This window comes from Stegodyphus dumicola, chromosome 1, assembly GCF_044657685.1.
Source record: "Stegodyphus dumicola isolate Sdum_Otavi_A_Nest chromosome 1, ASM4465768v1".
Taxonomy (NCBI): domain Eukaryota; kingdom Metazoa; phylum Arthropoda; class Arachnida; order Araneae; family Eresidae; genus Stegodyphus; species Stegodyphus dumicola.
The window spans coordinates 3,818,786-3,841,697 of NC_140768.1; the positions used below are offsets into that span (position 1 = coordinate 3,818,786).

Below are 22,912 nucleotides of genomic sequence, written 5' to 3' on the forward strand. Positions count from 1 at the left end.
TCTGTTCTGTTTTTATGTATATTTTAACGCGTTTACGCATTAGTATTTATAAAAGGCTGCTGTATTTTAGTATATATGTAAGTATCATTCTGCATTTTCTTTTTTGCAAGCCTTGTATATATCCTCGTCTTACTATTCAGTTTTCTTTAATTTCATTTCAATAAGCATGTATTGTTTTCTTTTTATGTACATACATTTGCGTCAACTGTGATTATAGGCCATGAGAATACCGCTTTCCCAATTCAATTATTATACTTATTTGTGTATATCAAAACTGCATTAATGCTATTAGCGCTGCATATACTAAGTGCTTGTATTAATTAATCACGTTTTCCTCCGTTTTTCATCTTTATTGATCAACTAGGATGATTTTTAGCTACTATGCTTCGCTCAAGAACGAAATACAGAGGCTGTTCACAAAATTTTTTAGACGATGTATATTCACAAAACTAAATTACATAAAATTCTTGTGTTTTAAATGTTCTATTTGACATCCCTTATTCTGAACTATCTTTCGACAGCGCAATTTCCAGGATAATAATGCCTTTTGAAGTGGCAGAAGAGGTATTCTATCGCATTCCTCCCGAACAGCTTTCCAGAGTCCTGTTAGGGTTTTGGGACAACGTTTGGAGAATGCAGTTTTAAAAGTCCGAAAGCACAAAAATCCATCGGTGACACATCGGGAGATTCAGTAGGGATATCAGTGAAGGGTACGGCCTTAATGCCAGTTTTTTGTTCCATTTCTTTTATGAAACTGACAGTGGATTTTGATGTGTGACTGCTAGCTTTGTCCTGATGGAGTCTCACAGATTGATGGCAACAAACCAGCAATAATCATGAATCCCTTAGAAAAACTTTCTTTCGATTCTTTGAACCATGTACTTAAATTTTTTTCTCCCCTTTTATGATAATAAATGGCTCTTTTTTTTTGTTACAATCATTTAAATACACCCATGCTTCATCTATTGTGACAATTGTTTTCCATTTTTCTTTGGATAAGTGTTTCTCATACAGAATTCTGCAGCGTGTCCTGCGTTGAGCCATAGGCTTTGGAAGAAGACAATGCACATTGCGTTTTTTCGCTTTCTTAAGATTTAAATCAACGTTTATCATTTTATTTACAGAGGACACCGAGCATTTTAAGTATTTGCAACTGTCTTTTGACTAGGGGGATTTTCTTTTAACATTAAACAACGTACCTTTGCAATAGTCGAAGATGTCCGTTTTTTCCTTGGATATTAGTTTGGAATTTTTGTCCCACTTGAGGCTCCAATTTGACCTTTTTTTTTTCCTTTCTTGTTGATGATATTACCTATCGACGCTTTAGATATCACAATACCATGACTCTCACATCGATTTTGGATAACGGAGTATGCATATTTCTCTTCGAAAAGAGCGTCAATGTAGCCTTCGAACCACTGCTTTGTTAAATTCGCCATTTTGAATAAAAACAAAACTTTCAAGCCACAGACGATAATTTTGACTTTTAAAAACATAGTACAATTGCAATTACTTTATTTGCAGCAAACGATTTTTTATTACCGCTTACCAAAATCGTCTAAAAAATGTGCGAACAGCCTCTGTATGTTGGTCGCCACTCTATAATCACCCCGGTTTGATGTTTTAAATGCTTACACCTTGAAATGTTCTGTTTAAAGCATTTAACAAAGGGTGATTAATAGTTTCTTAGAGTTCTTTTTATTAGCCCAAACGAGCGTTAGCCCAGAAGGACTATTAATTTCGTTTTGGCATTTTGCGCCGAAAATTTTAAAAGTCTGAATCACTTTTCAAATTGTTGCCACCAAATATTATTACCATGTGCTATATTTAAAGAGAAGAATCTGCATAAATGTATGTATGTTTCTCGCATTGTAATAAAACGATGGTACCTAGAGCCATCACATTTAGAATAACGTACATTCCCACCCGAATATAGGCATCTGGAAGCTCAAATTTGGAATTTGTTTTATTGTCTATTTCATATTTTGTAAAGCATTTATGAGTTTTTGTTTAAGAAAAGCGATTTCAAAGCGAGGAATGGCAACACTGCACGAAAACATTATCTCCAGCGGGTGAGAGTGTGCATCGGAAATTCTGAAGATATGCTCTTTTTAAATTATTTTGCGATATTGTTATTGATTGAATTTTATGGTTTAAGTGCGAAGAACATAATATTTAATAAATAAAGTCTACTTTACAGAACGTTAACAAAATGCCCCTTTGGGCGTAATGTAAAACCTGAAAGCTTTCAGATTTTTTTAAAATCGTTCTTTAATTGCTTACACGTTTTTTTACATTTTTTTTCGCTTTCGTAACGAAAGATTGGTTTACATCTCAGTCTTGCAAAATTTTTCACTTCTAGTTTACAGTCACAATTATTTTACACTATACATCTTATTCATCTTGTACTATACATCTTTCCTCAGATAGGATAATCTAGTAAAAAATAATTTCTTTCAGAATATATAATGGCCAACAATAAGAATAGCTTATATAATGGCCAACAGTAAGAATTTCTTCTGCTGGCCATGACCTTATCCACAGCAGCACTGTTTATAATATTATTATACAATTAAAATATTGATTCTTTTGTATATTGTAAATGCTTACAAATACCCCTGCATTAAGGTATGGTCATTCGTGTTTGCTTGTCTCATTATAAACAAAAATATAGTTTCGTCATCAGTTATGCAGCCTCAAAGTCATATAAACTTACCATACATGGAATACATAGCTACAATGTCATCATAATCGAGTCTCATATGAGGATTGTAACCCTTGTAGTACGGGAACATGATGGATCCTGATACAGTTGAATGAGCCAGACCCAAACTGTGACCTATTTCATGAGCTGCTACGGTAAAAAAGTCAACACCATCTCCTATAACACCAAGCAAATATAAATAAAATTATTTCAAGACTCATAATATGATTTTAAAAAATGCAAGCATTACCTTTAACATTCACACTTTAAAAAATGTTTTACAGAAAGCAAAATCGGGTTGTTAAAAGATTAAAAGATCCATTCCATTTTGCTAATTGTTTTAATTGAGGTAAAAATGTACGCTCGTTTCCTATTAAATTCCCCAAAAATTTATATCAATAATTATTTATTTGCCTGATAGTGTAATTTTAATATTATAAGCTATTCATTCAACTCCACCGTCGCTTTAAAAATTATATTCTAATTGCGTGCTATTCTTGGATTTGTGATCCATTAGACACTATATTAGAAAAATATAGAACCACTTAATAGTTCTGTGAAACTTCATGCTTTTCAGACAATAAATTCTAATGTTAATTGTTTATATTTCGTGGATTGTTTGTGAACGATATGGTCACATAACATATTTAATATCATGAATAGTTCTAGAGCAACAATGACAATCAGTAACAACTGCAAAGTAAAGCGAAGAGTAATAAAGTTATATCCACAGAGCTCCACGTTGAAGACGTGTGGAACATCGCCTTCAGTTACATTGTCTTCTTCAAGTGGCCGGACCATACCTAGTTCCTAGCTCTTGCCGATGATGTGGCATTTGGGATAATAAATGGGCACTCGAGGGACATACTAGAAAAGAATAGCAATGAGACACTGTTCACATTCCGTCATCTCTGCTTCTCTCAAAAACTAATAATTTTAGAGCCCAAATCGCATACTATCTTACTTCCAAAAGCAGGTAAATCGCTACAAAGGCTGTCTTGTATAAAAGCCAATAACAGAAGTATTAAGATCATATAAGAAGACCTATTTTTAGAATTGAAAATGGACCAAAAGTTTTCTTGGATCCCACACCTCATGGACATTCGGAATAAAACCCAGAATATCTCTAGAGCATTAATAAGAATACAAGGCATAACGTGTGACCTACAGGACGGGGACAGGGAAAAATGGACGGAGCACCAGAACTTTGTCAGAACGCCGCACTACTGTACTCACTGGGCTTTCGGTTGGCCCGCATCGGATGCCAGGCTAACAAGACATTTACATCGAAACTTTACATTAATACTAGATTTACGTATTGAATATACAATTACAAAGACACAGTATACAATGATTACAAAGAAATTAACCTATTAACAAAAGTTGGTTATGGCAGATTAATATAACATAATTACTTCGAACATACATACATCATACAAACTTTTATTGTACTTCATACAAACAATATATTTACATTAGTATATCTAATTACATCGAATTACAATGTCGAAGATGCAAAGGCATTCTTTATAAAAGTAGGATTGAAAAGATAATTCTTTATGGGGCACCGGTATGGGCTTGCCCACGACGGCGAGGAAGAAAGGACTTCTAGCTTCGATTCCAAACCAGGACTTAAAAGAGATCTATTTATCCCTGGACTTAAAAAGATCTATTTATCCCTGGACTTAAAAGAGATCTATTTATCCCTGTACTTAGAAGAGATCGATTTATCTCTGTTTATCCCTGGATTCAACGTCCCTTCCTCTTACGAAAAGCAAAAGCACTCAGTAGTACCTTAAGTCGCGTATTTTTATACACAAATGTCCAAAAATTAAGGATAATGCAAAATTAGGCAAAGGAAGAGTTAGAAGCAAAACAAATTTGACTTATTTGTAAAGCTTATTTATTAAACAAAAGGTAAAGAGCAAAAAAAGATGCTATATGTTTGATATTATTGAAAAAATTAGCGATTTTTTCTACCTGGAGCAAATTACCAAAAAACATATTTACAAAACCCAATATTACATGGTTGGTATGATTGTTAATACATTGTATGTCTTCCAGAAGATGTAATACAGTCCGTACAACGCCTAGGCATGCTGAGTATCACATTATCGATCTGATCTTGGGGGATATTACACCACTCAAAAAGCAATGCTCTCCGAAGTTCCGGTAGACATGTAGGAGGAGGTTGACGGGCTGCATCTCGTCGGCCAAGCATGTCCCACACGTGCTCTACTGGATTCAAGTCCGGTGAAAATGCTGGCCAGTCCATACGGGTGATATCCTCCGATTGAAGGCATTCGCTTACGATGTTTGCACGGTGAGGACGGGCGTTGTCATCCATAAACGCAAATTGTGCGCCCATGGCGCCCCGAAACAAACGTACATGTTGTTCCAGAATGACGTCCCGATAGATTTGGCTTGTCATGGTTCCAATTTGAACAGGCAGGTCAGTTCTGGAGCCCAGAATAATTCCATCCCAAACGAACACTCCTGCACCACCGTAACGGTGTCGTTCAATGATGTTAGCTCTCGATATGAAAGTCCGGCGAGAATCAGACTGCAAGCTAAACGTGGACTCGTCGGAAAACATCACACAAGCCCACTGTTGCGGTGTCCACAATGCATGCTCCCTACTCCAGGCTAACCGCAGGCGATAGTGAGTTGCAGTAAGTGGAACGCATCTGACAGGTCTACGAGCATATAGACCAATCTGCCCTAAGCGTCTGTACACGGTCTGCCTTGAAATTGTCGTACCAGTGGCTAAAGAGAGCTGACGAGACAGGTCTGAGGCTGTGCTCCGCCTGTTTCTTTTGGCAGTAACTGCCAAATACCGGTCCTCATTCGGTGTTGTAACTCTGGGGCGGCCTGTGCTGTAACGTCTACTCACATTACCATCATCTTGGAATCGTTGCCAAAGCATGGAGATGACACTCTGGGCAGTTCCAAGTTCGTGTGATACTTCCAGTTGGATACGCCCACATTCCAGACGGCCGATAATTCTACCACGTAAAAAATCATCCAAATGCGTCCTTTGTGTCATAACTATTCGGTTATTGCACTGAAATGCTTATAAAGCGCCTGCGAACAATTTTACTTCTTTGCCTGTATTCCTTATATATCACTCTCTTACACTCGTCATTGAGACGTACCATCGGTGTCATCTGGTTACTTCCTGAAATCTACATATGATTCTTGAAGATGTGTGTAGTGATTTTACAGGTGATATATTTATTTTAGAGTTCGATTTCCGCGTGACTCCGAATTATCCTAAATTTATGGACATGAGTGTAATTCAAAATGTGTCAAATAACTATGTTCTAAACCAGTGATTGCCAAACCGTGGATCGCGAGCTACAAGAAGGTCGCGGGGACATCTTCTGTAGGTTGCGTTAACTATCTTCGGTTCGGGGACATCTTCGGTTGCCTAAACTTGATTCCTTCACTGAGCTGGTACTGACAAGAAGACACTACTGCAGTGGAGTTGGAACTGATTGATTTAAAAAATGATTTATATGTAAAATCGCTTTCAAGCTATGAAATATTTGGCCTCTTTTTCCTTGAGGAAAAAAATACCCAATTTTAGTTTAGGTTTGTCTCAAAGTGAAGGCAATATTCAACTCTATACATCTGTGTGAGATTTCTTTTTCCAATATGAAATTTATTAAAAACAAGTACAGAAACAGACTCATTGATGATCATTTGCACAACTGTATTCGAATTCCAGCTACTACCTACTCTGCCAACATTAAAAACTTCTTGATAGCAAAAAAAAGGAGTTCCATTCTTCTCATTTAAGTTAATAAGTCTGATTAAAAAAAAAGTCTGTTATTACATTTGTTATGTTTTCCGTGCTCTTCAAGTTTGCTCCTCCAAACTAGCCCTTGCTGAAGAACTAAATTATTTAAAAGCAATAGCTATTGACAGGGGTTTTCACCCAAGATTATTAATCAAGCAGTTAAAAAATTCTCATCTCAACACACTAAAAGGCACACTCTTGTTTTAGGAGATTATAAAAATTCTGTTGTCATTCCCTTCTTTCCATCAATTAGCTATAAAGTTGCACAAATTTTGCAGAAATTTAACTTTCGGGTTGTTTATTCTCCCATCAATAAAATTCCATACTCAAGGACCACATTCCGGATATGAATTCTTGGGGTATTTGTAGGATTCCTTGCCAGTGTGGTTTAATTTACATTGGCCAAACTAAGAGAGCCTTAAAATTTCGCGTCAAGGAACATGAGGCATATGTTAGAAAAAAGGAAACACAGAAGTCTTCTGTTGCTCAACACTGTTGGTCCGAAAATCACACTTTCAATTTTTCTGCTGCCAAAATTATTCAAAAAAACATCTTCCATTGGAGAACTGGATTTTCTAGAGGCATTTCACATTCAAAAAAATCTTTCTGTTCTAGTTAACGATCCTAATTCCAATCCATCTTTTCCTTCGGCCTTTAAAGAAATTATGTTTTAGTTCTGATTTCACCAACAGATGGCGGCACTTGCTTATTCTTGTCCAGGCTTTCTTATCTTATCTAATTATTATTTCCTATCTTGTTCATTTGCGGTTTTGCAGCTGAGGATGGTGGTTCGGTAAAACCATCGAAACTAGTCCTGTGAAAATTTTGAAAATATAACGCAGATTTTTGTTGTTTGACTTCTGAATTAGTATTTATTCGGCGTGTTATTGTGTCTTAATTACACTTCAATTTCTTTCTTATTTGCAAATCAATTTAAATTTCTTTCTGTTATATACAGTTTAATTAAAATTGATTTCAAACTTACTAGAAATGTAAGTTTATAAGCGATAAACAATGACAAGATTTTTTAAAAAGTAGTTAGTAATTCTTTTGGGTAGCTCACAGTAAGATTTAGAAACGGTATGGTAGCTCAGAAACTTCATTAGTTTGGCGACCACTGTTCTAAACCACTAAAAATTTAAAATTTGCAAATATATTCAAGGAACAGAATTAATTCTCCATATGTTTTTACCATAATGTTAAGAGAACCAACTTAATCCGTGATACTAACTGTCGTCAGATACTGATCCATCGATCCATGGTTCGTCATCGTCAAAATGGACGTCACCACCATAAGATCCATGTTCATAGGGAAAGAAAGCATGAGCGAGTATACTTCCTGGACCGTCGAAGGGGTAACCGTCTCCGTGAGGTCCGCGACCAAAAGCTATAATTAGGTCAGCATCCATACTCTCACGAGGCACAAAGCTAAGGGGTGACACTTCAGACCACAGTTGAAAAGCTTTCTTCAGTTTGGAACGGGTCACTTCGAAATCCAACTCCGCAGGCCAATTTGCAAGACTGGAAGAAAAGGTTGGGATCAATTGCAGAAAAACTTTTGCGATGTAATAGCTACAGACACGAAATATTTCGTTATTGGAATCCCTATATTGTAAAATATTTTATTTAAGAATTTTTGATCAGTGACTCTCTATTATTCTAATTGCTATTTACTGATTCTCAGTTTTACGTAAGCTAACTTTTCTAATTAAGCAACAACTTGCATTTCAGAAACAAAGTGTTTGTCACTCTTCCTCCTAAATTAAATAACACTGGTGCAGCATTTCTTCTAAGGCTCATCAGCGGCCGAGCGGTAAAATCGCTGAACACTGGTAGTTTGGTCCGAGGTTCAAATCCTGCGAACGCGCTGGTTGCATGGGCGTTTACGTGGTTTCCCTATCTGTGTAACTTGTACACGAGCCAGTTTCTCTTAGAAAGTGCGGCAGATAGCCCTCGAGTGCTTTTCCTAATCAAATAAATAAAAAACATTTGTTCCAAGAGAACATTGCGTGAAGCTGTGAATTAAAAGAATATCACTTTAACGAAAACTTTCTGCAGCGAAAAATTGGAATAAGAATCTTTGTTTTTCACTGCAAACAACATTAAATCAATAACGGTATTAAAATGCTGAATAAGCCGAATTATAAAGATTATTCATTCAAAAAATTATTTCACGACTATAATGCTGTAGAGTTCCTCACTCTTATTCTGCTAAAGTAAATGTAGAGGAACCTAGTGAACTGCTAAAGTAAATGTAGAGGAACCTAGTGAACTGTTAAGAGAATTATCGCTTAGTTCAAATAACAGAGGTCGTAAACTCGAGAAGGGTTAATACCCTTTATTCACTCAAAATTAGATGAACAGTCGGCCCCTTTCTTCGAGCTTACAACAAAGCCTCTACTTGGGCTTAAAAATAAGAACTAACTAAGAGATTTATCCTAAGCCAACACAATTCTAACGTAGTTGGCCCTTAGTTTTTAAACTAGCCGGCGAACTAGCTAAAGGTACGTAATATACGGCCGAGCGTAACAGCAGTTATAGAGACTTAGCCCAAAGGCAAACGGGCTCTACGCAGGATTCCTAGCTATCTCTCTCTCTCGAAGTAAGTTAAACTTTCACTTAATACTGTTTCTTACTCATTTGCATTCAACGCAATTCCAAAAACTCATTCTGGTAGGTAGTTGTAAGTGGAAACGACGAACGATAGGAAAGGTTAACTACACTGGTTATCATAAATTAACGAAAAATCGCAAAAGTCACGATTACTGAAAAAGTTACATGTAGAATTTTATTAAACTTACCCACAATATACAACACATAAAAAGATATCAAATAACATAAAAATAAATTACCAGACAATTACGGTAGCATAGAAATTAGCACATATATAAAATGAACAACTCGAAGGTGTCAGTTTGCTGAAAAGTACCTTCAATAGGGAATATGGTCGCCTCTAGAATCAATACAGCACATAGTTATGCGTGATGCTTTCAATTATGCGGTCTATCAGTTCCATAGGAAGCGAAAGCCATTGCTCTTGCAAAGCTGTTGCAAGCACGGCAAGGGTCTGAGGGGGCAGACTGAGAGCATCTAAACGTCTCTCTAAATCATCCCAAATGTGCTTGATAGGATTCAAGTCCGGGAATCGAACTGGCCACTCCATGAGCATAATTTTTTTCTGTTGAAGATAGTCATCTACGATGCGAGCCCTGTGTGGTCTTGAGTTATCGTCCTGTAACAAAAAAGCATTTTGCCCCGACACATGGGTGCATATAAGCATCAAGGATGTCATCTCTATAAACCGGAGCATTCACGGTTTCCGTTGGAAAGACATGGAGGTCTGTGCGTCCACCCAAAGAGATGCCAACCCAAACACAGACACTGCCTCTTCCATATGTATCTCTTTAACGGATGTTTGACGGATGATAACGGGTTCCAGTTTCTCTCCATATCAAATAACGCCTACTATCGCTTTCTAGACTAAACCTGGACTCATCCGTAAAGAGAACAACCCTCCACTCATCAAGCGTCCAGTGGACATGTTGTCGTGCCTACTGCAAATGGTCCCTCCTATGGCAAGACGTGAGCTCCACGCAAATGACTGGTCGTCTCGCATACAGACCACCTTTGTGAAGCCTTCTACGCACAGTTGACGTTGACACCAACCTTCCGGTGGCTGCAGCAAGGGAGGATGTAAGAAGAGTCGGAGTAGCGGTTCTATTCCTGTGTGCACATGTCAAATATCGGTCATCAGCGCTCATCATAGCAGTTGGCTGTCCTTGGCTGAACCTCCTAGAGGCCGAATATGTGGTTTGAAATCGCCTCCAAAGTCTATGAACCACAGAAGGACTCACATTTAGACATCTGGCCACTTCTGTTTGACTTTATCCTGCCTCTAGTCTCCCAATAGCTCTCCATCGTAGTTCTGCTGGCAAATGATGCCTGGAGGTCATTGTTACGAATTGGTTATCTCAGATTTCTGATGTCACTATCTCAGTGAAATACGTATATGGGCTTGTTCTCAAACATGGACCTTTATCCTCCTCGCAGATGACGTATTCCGAGTGCAGCGCCACTAATTTGCATATCTCAGTTTTACTCAGCTACTCTTACTTGGCAACATATTCAAATTTTACACGGTTTGGCTTATTTTTGAGCGAGTTATCGCTATTTTTGTGATTTTTCCCTAATTTATGATAACCAGTGTAAATTAAAATAACTGTTAGAAAATTAAAGTATACCTTATAAAGTTATTCATTGAAAAATTACTTCCCGATTAGAATGCAGTATAATTATTTCTGCAGTAAGGGCAGTAGAATGAATGTCTTACAAGTAGGTGAGCTTCTTTTTCCGCCATGCATCCGAGCCAATGATGTACCTCTTGGCTCGACGAGATTTGATGACGTCGGGAACTCCACATCTGGGAGCACGGGTTAAATTGAGAGTCGCCTCGTCCAGTTCGCCTGTCTGAGGTAGACCACCGAATTTTTGCATCTGCTGAACAGCCTTCTTGAATCCTTCTACTGTGTACAAAGCGTCGACAGAAGCGTTACCGGAAGCATCAATGTAGCCGAATTTCTTCATAAAGGCTTCCTGAAAATGAAAAATACCATTTATTCATGCAACAATCTACTGTTGCTAAGTCTCGAGGAGAATTAAAACTGTTTTTAGTTTAGACCGAAGTAATACATCTGTATATTTTGTTCGAATGTAATAGGGGGACCGGAAAGTAATTTCGTTTCTGCGCATGTCGACAACAACATGCTAAGGGCAGAAGTGGAAGCAAATCCGTGTTCGGCGAAGTCAATTGAGTCTCTGCGCTGCTTTATTCTCGACTGCAGATTTTGCTTTTTGTATTTTTCAATAAGTGCGACCACAGTTTCAAGTAGTTCTGAACATTTTCATCTAGTACCCATGACATGGCATCATTAATAGGTTTTGGAACTTTTCTTGAGGGCGTTAAAATAATTTTCACCCGGAATTAGAAAATATTTGAATATATAAAGTAATGCGGAAGACAAATCTTATCAAAATCCCGTAATTTTTTATTTTTAAAATTTACATTACTCGTATCTCACAATACAACATTTTCTATATAGAAATCTATTAGTTGAGTTTCGCTTTAACAAAATGCAGCCATGTTTATTATTCCAAATGAGGAGAAAAGCACGTGATCACTCAAAGCAATCTTATTGGCTAGAGACTCCGATTTTATCGTACGCTAATGAGCAGTGAACACCAGTTCTGAAATCGCGGCAGAGAACATGACCGATTTTTGGCGCATGCGCAGATCCTTAAAATTGTTGCTCTACGAGAAAGTCGGCCGAGAAAATCGCTTCGTGTAGACGGGCCTTTAACCAACCTTGGTCGACCCTTCAAGAACATTTAAAGCAGAATGGAAAAATAAGCAAAGCAGGTGTTTGGGTCCCCCACAATCTGTCCGAAGAGAACAAAGCCAACCTATCCATCAAATGCAACGTATTGCTTGAACGGCACCATACAAAACAGTTTTTTGATCATTTGATTACTGGAGACGAAAAATGGGTCCTATATGATAATCCAAAACGCAAAAGGCAGTTTTAATAGGGGTTACAAAGGTTTTACATCCCAAAAAGACACTTCTGTGTGTTTGGTGGAGTATTCGCGGAATTGTTCATTTTGAATAGCTGAAACTTGGACAAACTGTTAATGCAGATCTTTATTGTGAACAATTGGATCGAGTGAACCAATCTTTAATCGAAAAATATCCGGCGATTGTCAATAAAAAAGGCATCACTCTGCAACACGATATTACATATTTCCAGCGTCATTTTGACTAGAGGGCGCTGTGTTCGTCCCAGTAGTCAGTGGCAGGCAGGATACTAAAGGTGTAGGACATGGAAGGCAGAGATGCCTAATAATATATCTCTAATTGATTGAGATTTTCATATATTTTCTTCGTAAATAAATGTTGTTATTGTTTACAAAACCTCTTATATCTTGGATGCACCTTTAGTCTCAAAGAACCATTAGATGCAAAACACGACAATGCAAGACCGCACTGTGCAAGACGGACACTGGAAAAAATGAATGAATGGGGATGGGAGGTGCTGCATCACCCACCATTACTCGTCCGATATCGTACACTCGGATTTCCATTTATTCCGATCCCTACAACATTTTCTTAGTGCCAAAAAATTTGAAAATTGAAATGATGTGCAAAATGCCATCTTGAAGTATTTTACTCAAAAACCAATTGATTTATATCGGTCCGGGGATTGAAAATCTGCACACTAGATGGCAAAAGGTTGTTGATAACATTTTTGATTAAAAATAAAAACGTGTTAAAAATTTATTCTTGTGAATTTAATGTAAGAAAGCGACATTACTTTCCGGTTCCCTATTAACAATATGCGTTGCTACGATGATTAAACATATGAAGAAGAAATGATAAATGCATAATAACAGAATAACAAACACTAAGAAGTACATTTTTATACGAAAATTCTTTGATGATTGTAAGCCAGTATAATTATACTAACTCGTGATAGACATATATTTATAAATTACATACAAATTAAATTTAATAATCTGATTAAGTTAGAAATTTATAAAAGCCATATTTAAAGAATGAATGCATAATGCTTACAAACAACCCGACGGAGGCATATGTTAATATGGAATATTATCCACTCCGAATCGCGATGCAGTGCTCCCAGCGTCGTGGTATGCTTAGCGCCAAACCAATGAATTAACAAACCGCCCTTAACATGTTGCTTACTTTTGTATGTTGCTTAGAGGACATGTTGCTTACTTTCTACTATATTAAGTTACAGTAAGACCCCGCTTAACGCGGGGGATACGTTCCATCAAAGTAGAGCGTAATGCGAAACAGCGCTAAACGAGGCTATCTTTACATGTAAATATTGGGGTTAGGGGAAGATGGCTAGGAAATTGGTTAGGTATTAAATTTAAAAAGTACGTTTTTTTAATAAAAATAAAACCAAACATTTATTTCTTAAAGCCCAAATTAATACCACATTATTATTTCTTGCAAAAATAAAAACAAAATATAAATAACAAAACGAATATTATTAAAAAAACAAATAAAATTCTCAGTCATATTTAGTTAGCCTTCCGCGTTTTCAGTGTTCTGCCTTTTTTTGACAAAAGCATCTAATGTTGTTTGTCTTTTTCTTTTGCCTTGTTCTCTTAAAAGTTCTTCATAAAACGGATAGAGCATCTCTAACACCACGCCTTACTTTTGAGCTCCTGTCAAAATTCGGATCATTTTCAATGAATTGATCCATTATTTCAGTTATGGTAGACAAACTCCTTTTTACAAACGCCATGTCTGAGGTAGACCACCGAATTTTTGCATCTGCTGAACAGCCTTCTTGAATCCTTCTACTGTGTACAAAGCGTCGACAGAAGCGTTACCGGAAGCATCAATGTAGCCGAATTTCTTCATAAAGGCTTCCTGAAAATGAAAAATACCATTTATTCATGCAACAATCTACTGTTGCTAAGTCTCGAGGAGAATTAAAACTGTTTTTAGTTTAGACCGAAGTAATACATCTGTATATTTTGTTCGAATGTAATAGGGGGACCGGAAAGTAATTTCGTTTCTGCGCATGTCGACAACAACATGCTAAGGGCAGAAGTGGAAGCAAATCCGTGTTCGGCGAAGTCAATTGAGTCTCTGCGCTGCTTTATTCTCGACTGCAGATTTTGCTTTTTGTATTTTTCAATAAGTGCGACCACAGTTTCAAGTAGTTCTGAACATTTTCATCTAGTACCCATGACATGGCATCATTAATAGGTTTTGGAACTTTTCTTGAGGGCGTTAAAATAATGCAAGTTCTTTTTGCTCTTCTTCTGAATCACTGCTGTCAACATTTTTGTTTTCTTCTTGTTCAGTTAATTCCTTGAGCTCATCATTAGAAAGACTAGCCGCTGCTTCTTGAATTATTTCTTCGACATCTTCCACATTTACCCCTTCAAAATATGTCTGTACAATACCGCACCAAACAAGAAATACAAGTACACTCTTTCGGATATGTATTTGAAACCTATCGCTGCACAATATTTCGGGGAATCCCCGTATGCTGCGAGCGATTTCGTGGAATCCCCGGGTTGAAATAAAAGAGCGCTAAACCGAAACAGCGTTAAGCGGAGTCTTACTGTATTTTAAATGCGTCTGTACATTCTGAGGCCCAAAGAGCTTGTGATCAATCGAAGCAATCAAGACTTTAGGCCCCAAAAGTATCAGGACTACTCCTGTATGATAAGGCGTTGTATTGTCATTTTGAGAGGGAAAAAAAAAAAAAAGACTGCAAAACAGAATAATCAAGCGTCATACTACTGGTACTACTACTCGCCGCTGAGCAGTCTACTCATCGGAGTAGATCTTCCTCTGGCCAAACCCAGCCAAGGCATGGGATGACAAAACAGAGAGCATTATTATGCAGTGGCGTAGCTAGGGTGGGGCAAAGGGGGACATCTGTCCCCGGGCGCAGCATCCAGGGGGCACCAAATTGATGGTACGAAATTTTAGAATGAAGTGTTTTCCATTCGTGGCACACAGAAAGGGGCGCAAAAACTTCAGTTGTCCACGGGCGCTGAAAACCCTAGCTACGCCTCTGTTATTATGTTTCTACATCAAATAATAAGATGAGAAAACAAGGCTCTTGAATACATGTCTATGTCTCTATGTATACGTTTTCAAAGTACAGACATCCTTATGGTGTTGGGTTACAAAGAACAGTTACGTAAGGTGGAGACAGATTATGTGCAATATAATACACACCGGTTTCCAAAAATTAAGGAATAATCACAAAAATAGCGATCACTCATTCAAAAATCAGCGAATTCGTACAAAATTTGGATGTGTTGTCAAATAAGAGCTGCTGATTAAAACTGCAGTATGCAAATTAGTAGCACTGCGATCGGAATACGTCATCTGCGAAGAGCATAAGGCTATCGGCAAGACAAAATCAGATAGAAGTAGCCAGATAGATAAATGTGAGTCCTTGTGTGGTTTATACACTTGAGCAACAATTTCTAACCACATATTCTGCATCAGGGGCGTAGTTAGAGGGGGGCAAGGAAGGGCATCTGTCCCCGGGCGCAGAATCCAAGGGGCGCAAAACTGATGTTACGACATTTTAGAATTAAATGTTTTCCATCCTTGGCAAGTAGTAGAGGGGGCGAAATCTACGACTCTGTTCGGCATTCAGGAGGTTCAGCCAAGGACGGCCAACCGCTACGACGAGCCACTATGACCGATATTTGTTGTCATGGGCACGAAGGAATAGAACCGCAAATCCGACTCATCTCAAATCCTTCCCTGCTGCAGTTAGCGGAAGGTTGGTGTCAATGTCAATCGCACGTAAAATGCTTCGCGAAGTAGGTCTGCAGGTGAGGTTGTAAGGATCTAAGTTTTACTAACGTTTATTTTATTTTAAATCTTTACTATCACTTCTTATTTTCTACTTCCGGCCAGAATTATAAGCGATGAAGTATTTATGCAAAGTTTGTCTGGCGAACGCCAAGTATTTAAGTTGTGGCTTTTTGCCAAGCGAGAGAGAGGAAGCAGTTAGTCGAAGCAGGCCGCTTACCTTAGAAGTTTGACTCAGTTGCTGGTTGCCGTCCAGGCCAGAGGTTTTAATCCTCTTCATAATTTTTAAACGTATTGTAGTGCTCACAGTTCTCTGTACTACGTACGGCTTCCTGTTAATATAAGGCCAATCTTCCACGTTTATTATTTTAAAGTTAAATTAGAGTTTAGTTTTATTTTTATACTTTTACGTTTTGACCCCAAGTAGCGGGTCTGTGTATTTCCGAAGTACGGAAGTTATTGTAAATAGAGAAAAATAAAGGGTTTTGTATACCCTTCTTGTGCATCCTGTCTACTTCCCACAATTGTTGAACATAGCTTTAGTAAGCTCTCTGTTCCGAGTCAGATCCTTGCATGTTCCCGAAGAAGGTTAGACGGAACATTGAACCTGATAAGGTGACCACTCACTTGCGTGCTGCTCACCTCACGTCATAAAGGGGAAAGTTTGAGGTTGGCACGTCAATATGTCCACTGGACGGCTGATCACAATTAAGCAATTGAAATCAATCAAAGGAAATTATCGCAAAACAATCTGCCAGCGATAAACACCAAAGGCCTTTTTCTCGAATTCTGGGGCTCTACGCTTATTTACCTTAATTAATTTGCACGTTGGTGGACGCTGAGGAAGGTAATATCAAAATGATAGTACAAGTGGTTAAATAATATAAAACTCTACAAATGTCAGTTATTATAAAAATCAGTTAAATGTACCAATTTTAGCTCTATTCACATATTACTATATATTACATTATTACAACACAGATCAATTTGAAACCGGATTTTTTAAGTGAAGACTTGCGGACTACAACGCGGTTTGAAAAGTTTTATTCTAGATGCTATTTTGCTTATCGAACCTTGCATAATTTTGAAGTTATAAGGGTTATTTTATATAGAGATTTATAGTTACAGTAATACCTCACATAATACGGGTAATCGGTTGAGTCAGTATTACAAGCTGTTTGAAACCGGACTAATCGAGGGACTAAATATGCCGTATTTACTCCCATATTTTTTCAGCCTATGGTTTAGAAACTTCTGATTTATGGTAACAATGTAAAATGTATGCACAAATAGGAAAGTATTTTATATAAGAAAAATCTGATGTATACATCACATAACTTCCTAGTACGGATTATTAAATTATGCGCATTTTTTCCTACATTGCATTTAAACTCATTTCCTCAAATTCCATTAGAGATATATTTCTCATTCAATTAATTCAGTTCTCACTTCGCGGCAAGGCAAAAATACAAAAAACTCAAAATATATTCATGAAAAATATATAGAAAAATATAAAACACCAAATAGAGATTAAACAATTTTAAAAATTTGTTTTACAATTAAAATTACAGTTTCTATGCAAAAAAAGAGGCAATTCGGCCAGCGGGAAAGAAGGCATATTTTTTGGTGAACAAAACTGAAAGTTTACTTTTGGACCCACTCGGCAAAAAGATTTTGAAGGTACAGAAACTGAATTATTCACTATTCTGCTAAGTCTCAAATGTAAACAAATATGGCTGCTATGGTTAAAAAAAAAAAAAAAAAAAAAAAAGACTTAGCCACACTTAAACAACCTTTAAATTGTTGATAAATTTATAGTTATTGCATGCAGGATAACTACAGGCATAAAAACGTTAATAGGAAGATAAGAACAACATAATTCAATCATTTTTAAAGCAAAAAATGCCCAATTTACCAACATATAAGAATAAAAAAACTGAGCTCATGGAGCCGAGTAACAGAATGGGTATATACATACATACGTACGTACAGAAGAATTCTCTTCAGAATCCATTTTAAATTAGTTTTATAATTATTTTTTTTGGGGGGGAAAGAGTCCTTTATTCTGTCCTTACTTTCGGATGTCACGTTAAAACATCATTAAATTGCATTGGATAGCGGTCAAAATCGATATTTTCGTTGAAATATGGTACCTGGAATTTTTCGTGATTACAATACTTCCTTTACTACATACAAGGAAGTAAAAGGGGAAAATATGGAAATAAAAGAAAGATAAGGGTTCAAAAGTTTTTTCTCTCTATTCAGTAAATAAAACACGATTAATAAATTCAAATATTTTTATTATAAATAATTTAAATTATTAGAGATAAACTGTTAGTTTGCGTAAGTAACAATAATTTCGCTACTTAATTTTATCAGGAGTAGAGGTTTTTTTTTTTTTTTTTTTTTTTTTTTGCATTTGTTTTTATGGGAAACAAACAATCCAATCCTTTCGAATCGTTTCAAATGGAAAACGAAAAGATAAAAATTACATTATATTAAATATATATTTGACCTACAGACAGACATTACTAGGAATTTTTTTAACCAGGATAAATTGTAGTTCTAGTTATTCCGGATTTTTGATTTCCGTTATGTTATAAAATGCATTGCTGTATTCAGGCCTAGTTAGAAATTTACACATTTTAAATCAATCTTCTCAAGAGGAAAGAAAATAGTAGACTTATTATGCTTAAAGAGAAAGAATTCCTTTCCAAAAGATCAAAAAATATTTAAGCGTATGATGAAGCTGTCATCAATCATTTAATCCCCACTAACAAATTCTAAGGGGATTTCTTAAATTTATTTAAAAGCCAGTAATAATAGATAATTTATAAATATAATGCACACATTATAACATATTGCAATAAATAAAGATGCACAAAACAAATCTTACCATTTCTTTAGGAGGCAATTTTTCTTGCGATAAAGGTGCACATTCATTGACATAAAGGTTATAAAATATGAGAAAGCACAAAAAAAGGCAATACATGTTCGAAAATGCAAACTCTCCACCTGATGATTTCAAATGCACTGAAAAAGCGTAAATGGACGTTTTCAGTTGGGTTTTTAAATGCTTCACTGACTAAGGAAAAGCAATCGGAATATGTATTTCGCAAAGTTTTATCGTCATTGTTATATTCATAACAGCTACTGAGAATATTAACTTTTCATAATCTCAGGAAAAGCTAACGCACCGGGGTCTTTGTGGTTTTTTGATCGTCTGCCTCGCCTTCTTTTCAAAAGAACTCGTTCTTAAGCCCACGTGACGTATACTTTAATTCGAATAGCAGACGACGAGGAGCCCGAATTTCGGGAGATATGTAACAAAGGGATAAATCTTATCGTTTCAATTAACGCTGCTGTATTTTTAGATCTAATGCTTCGAAGATATAATGGGAATTTATTTTACATAACTTGTATTTATTTTTTTTTTTAATTCTTCCTTTAATATGGTAAAAAAATACTTTCAGAATGTAAATACAGCTCGAGAATTCATTTTCGTACTTGTATTGAAATACTCTGAATTATTATTTCAATTTTTAATTACATAAATGAAAAAATATAACGTATAATATTTAGCTTAACTCCACCATGACTTTTGCCGAAAAAAGTTGAATTTGATCCTTTAATTTAATCTAAAAACAAGATCATTTATTCACAAGAGAAGGAATAAAGCATTCAGAAACGGCTCTCCGCTACACGTAAATGCATATATTTTGTTTTATAATTTACACAAGTGATTAAAATTGTAGAAATAAGTGTTTTGGAATTTGATCGCTCATCGCTCATTACTTCATTATTAAAGAAAATTCCAAGCATGCCAAGAAAGAAAATTTTGCCTAGAAAGAAATTATTTATTTAAATTAAAAATTAAATGTAATGCAAATTTCCGCAGTAAATTATCTTAAATTTATAAAAATTTACAATTAAATTAAAACAGGAAGGCAAGAAAATTTTGTTACATGAATAGACAGGATTTCTTGAAATTAATAAACAGTGCAATAATACATAAGAGACATAGATAAGTTCACACATTTTGCTGTTAGAAATTATAGTAAAATATCTTATTTAATTCTCTCATTAACAATAAGTTGATTGCTATATTTTTGTGCGTTTCTTTAGCCAAGTGCGTTGGCCCGGAAGGGCTATTAATTTCATTTTGCCATTTTGCGTTGAATCACTAGAAACGGCGTATCACTTTCCAAATTGTTGCCACCACCCTGTCTTATGTTTAAAGAAATTAAATAATGAAGAATCTGCATAAATGTATCTATGTTTCTCGCATTGTGATAAAGCAACGGTACCTACAGCCATTTTGAATAACGTAATCCTCCATGGAATATGGGTATCTGGAAGCCCTAATTTGGAATTTGTTTTATTATTGATTTCATATTTTGTAACACTTTAACGAATTTTTGATTACCCAACTCAGCGACTTCAAAATGAGCAATGGCAACACTGCACGGGAAAAAAAAAAAAAAAAAAAAAAAAAAAAAAAAAAAAAAAGCATTTTTATCTCCAGAGCTCGAGACTGTGTATTGGAAATTCTAAAGATATGTTCATTTTAAAATTATTTTGTTGCCGTTGAAATGAATTTTATGGTTTAAGTGCGAAGAACATGATATTGAATAAATAAAGGTAACACGCAAAACGTTAAAAGAACGACCCTTTAGGTGTAATGTAAAAAGTTTTCAGTTTTTTAACTTTAGTTTTATTAAGTAAAGTATGTAACTTATTTTAGGTCGAAAAGCAAAGGAAAAAAAGTTGACTAGTTATCTAGAAAAATATGCAAAACAGTTTCTTTAAGGGAATAACCCCGGAGAAGGCATGAATGTGTGTAAATGTATAGTGCTTGTGCGGCATGGGGCGCTCTAAATATGAGGCGAGCCGAAAGTCCTCTTGTGTGGTTTGGTGGAAGGGGAGAGGGTGGGAAGAGGGTTTGAACCCCTTCCCCCGGGGTGCTTTCCATCAAAATTAGGGGCGGAAGTAAGCTAAATCACAATTTCACCTGAAAGGTGCTCAAAGCTGTTGTCAACGGCAGCCGTATTCTAGCGCTGCTTGCCACGAGACATTTCGTCGGCTTAGCTGACTACGTCAGACAAGTGAGCAAAAGCAAAAACAGAATAGTGAGAAAAGTAGGTAGAATCACCACGAGAGAAGTTTTAAACTGGAGGAAAATGTTAATAGACTCAATTAACTAAAAACCTTAGAATGGTAGGAAAGAATCCACAGCAGCATGCCGAGGTAGATATTTTTTTAAAAAATCAATTAATTAACTAATTATTTTTTTAATTAAAAAATTGAGTTTCAGTGACAGAAAGAAATAGTTTCAGTTATTTAAAACAGTTTATTTAAATTTTTTTTTTTTTTTTTTTTTTTTTTTTAGCCAGAACACAGAATTAATATTCAACCTGTCAGGCAAACACAAAAAGGATTTAAATGGGTAAAAAACACCTCCATTGGCCAGAAGAACAAGTTAACAGTGCCAGTACAGTCAGTCATGCAATCAGAATATCCATATTTGAGAATCATGGAATAAATTACGTCAAAAGAAGAATTTGGGAAAAAATAAAAATAAAAAAATAAAAAATAAAAATCTGAAATGTTTCAGATTTTAAATTACATCCAAAGGGACATTTTTAACATTTTTTGTGTTGCCTTTATTTATTAAATGTGCTGTTCTTTGCACTTAAACCATAAAATTCAGTTCAACAGCAATGTCCAAAATAATTTTAAAATGAGCAGCATATCTTTAGAATTTCCGATACACAGTTCCGCGCGCTGAAGTAGCTAGGGTGGGACAAGAGGGGACATCTGTCCCCGGGCGCAGCATCCAGGCGGCGCCAAACTAAAGCTACGAAATTTTTTAATTAAATGTTTTCCATTCTTGGCACACAGAAATGGGCGCAAATTCTTCAGTTGTCTCCGGGCGCTGGGATCCTAGCTACGCAACTGATTTACACGCTCATGTACCACATAACGATTGGTGAATTAAAAAAATCATTGATTCACTCAACGTCGTTGTTAAGCTGCAGTTGCAGACTTCCCAACAAAACATAATGGGAAACTATAAGAAACGAAGGAATCTTCTAAATTCAACAGCCGTTCCGATGGCTTTTTAGTATAATAAGCAAAACATATTAGTGCTCTAAGCTGTTAAACTTCAGAAATTTATGTCTCCTAAAGCAGGTTTTAAAAGCCCTATGCCCGCGTGTACCCTGGCGCCCGCCGATAGTTTAACATGTGGGCCCGTCGCTGTGCGATCACAATAAAATTTTTTTAAATTTTCAATAAAATTCTATGTGAAAGTTTACTCATGTTTAATGAAATAGACACTGCGTCCAACACAAATAACAGCACAAAGCGAAATACGACCAATCGCTTTTTTTTATGTGCATGTATTATTAACTCTATCCAACTACAAATTCACCTTGAAAACGTAAATGGTGCCCGCCGTCCAACAGATATTCTAGAATGTCCTCTTAGGGACAAAAAAGTTGGCGATCCCTGTTCTTTCCACAATTTTCGCGTCTAGTGTAGAAAATTGAAAGAAAATCTGAAAGCTTGCAGACTTTATACTAAACGCAGAGGGGCGTCTTTTTAACATTTGATGTGGTACCTTTATTTATTAAATATCCTGTTTTTCGCCCTTAAACCACATAAAATTCAATTCAACAGCAATATCACAAAATACTTAAAAGCAGCATATCTTTAGAATTTCCGATACACAGGCTCGCGCACTGAAGATAAAAATACTTTTTTCCGTATAGTGTTGCCATTGCTTGCTTTGAAGTCATTGAGTTTGTCAATCAAAAATTCGTTAACGTTTGATAAAATTTAAAATAAATAATAAAACAAATTCGAAATTCGCGCTTTCGAGCGCGCATGTTCCGTTGGAAGACTACCTTATTCAAAATTTGATGGTTCTAGGTACTCTTGTTTTTCAAAATGCGAGAAACATTCATGCAGATTTTTTTATTTAGCTTTACATGCAGATTATTTAGTTTCTTTAAATATAATACAT

General features: G+C 36.1%; 1 protein-coding gene across 1 annotated transcript in view; it reads right to left on the reverse strand.

Annotated features, from left to right (window-relative positions):
• The window catches only part of LOC118192175 (matrix metalloproteinase-14-like), a 40,712-nt gene extending 21,590 nt beyond the window's left edge, over window positions 1–19,122 (reverse strand). The window contains exons 1-4 of the mRNA XM_035363076.2: window positions 18,782–19,122; window positions 10,837–11,099; window positions 7,738–8,027; window positions 2,717–2,881 (exon numbers count right to left, since the gene is read on the reverse strand). Coding sequence (XP_035218967.2) covers window positions 2,717–2,881; window positions 7,738–8,027; window positions 10,837–11,099; window positions 18,782–18,877 — 814 coding nt within the window. The 5' untranslated portion in view covers window positions 18,878–19,122. The remainder of the gene's footprint in view (window positions 1–2,716; window positions 2,882–7,737; window positions 8,028–10,836; window positions 11,100–18,781) is intronic.
• Between the last annotated feature and the right edge of the window lie 3,790 nt (window positions 19,123–22,912).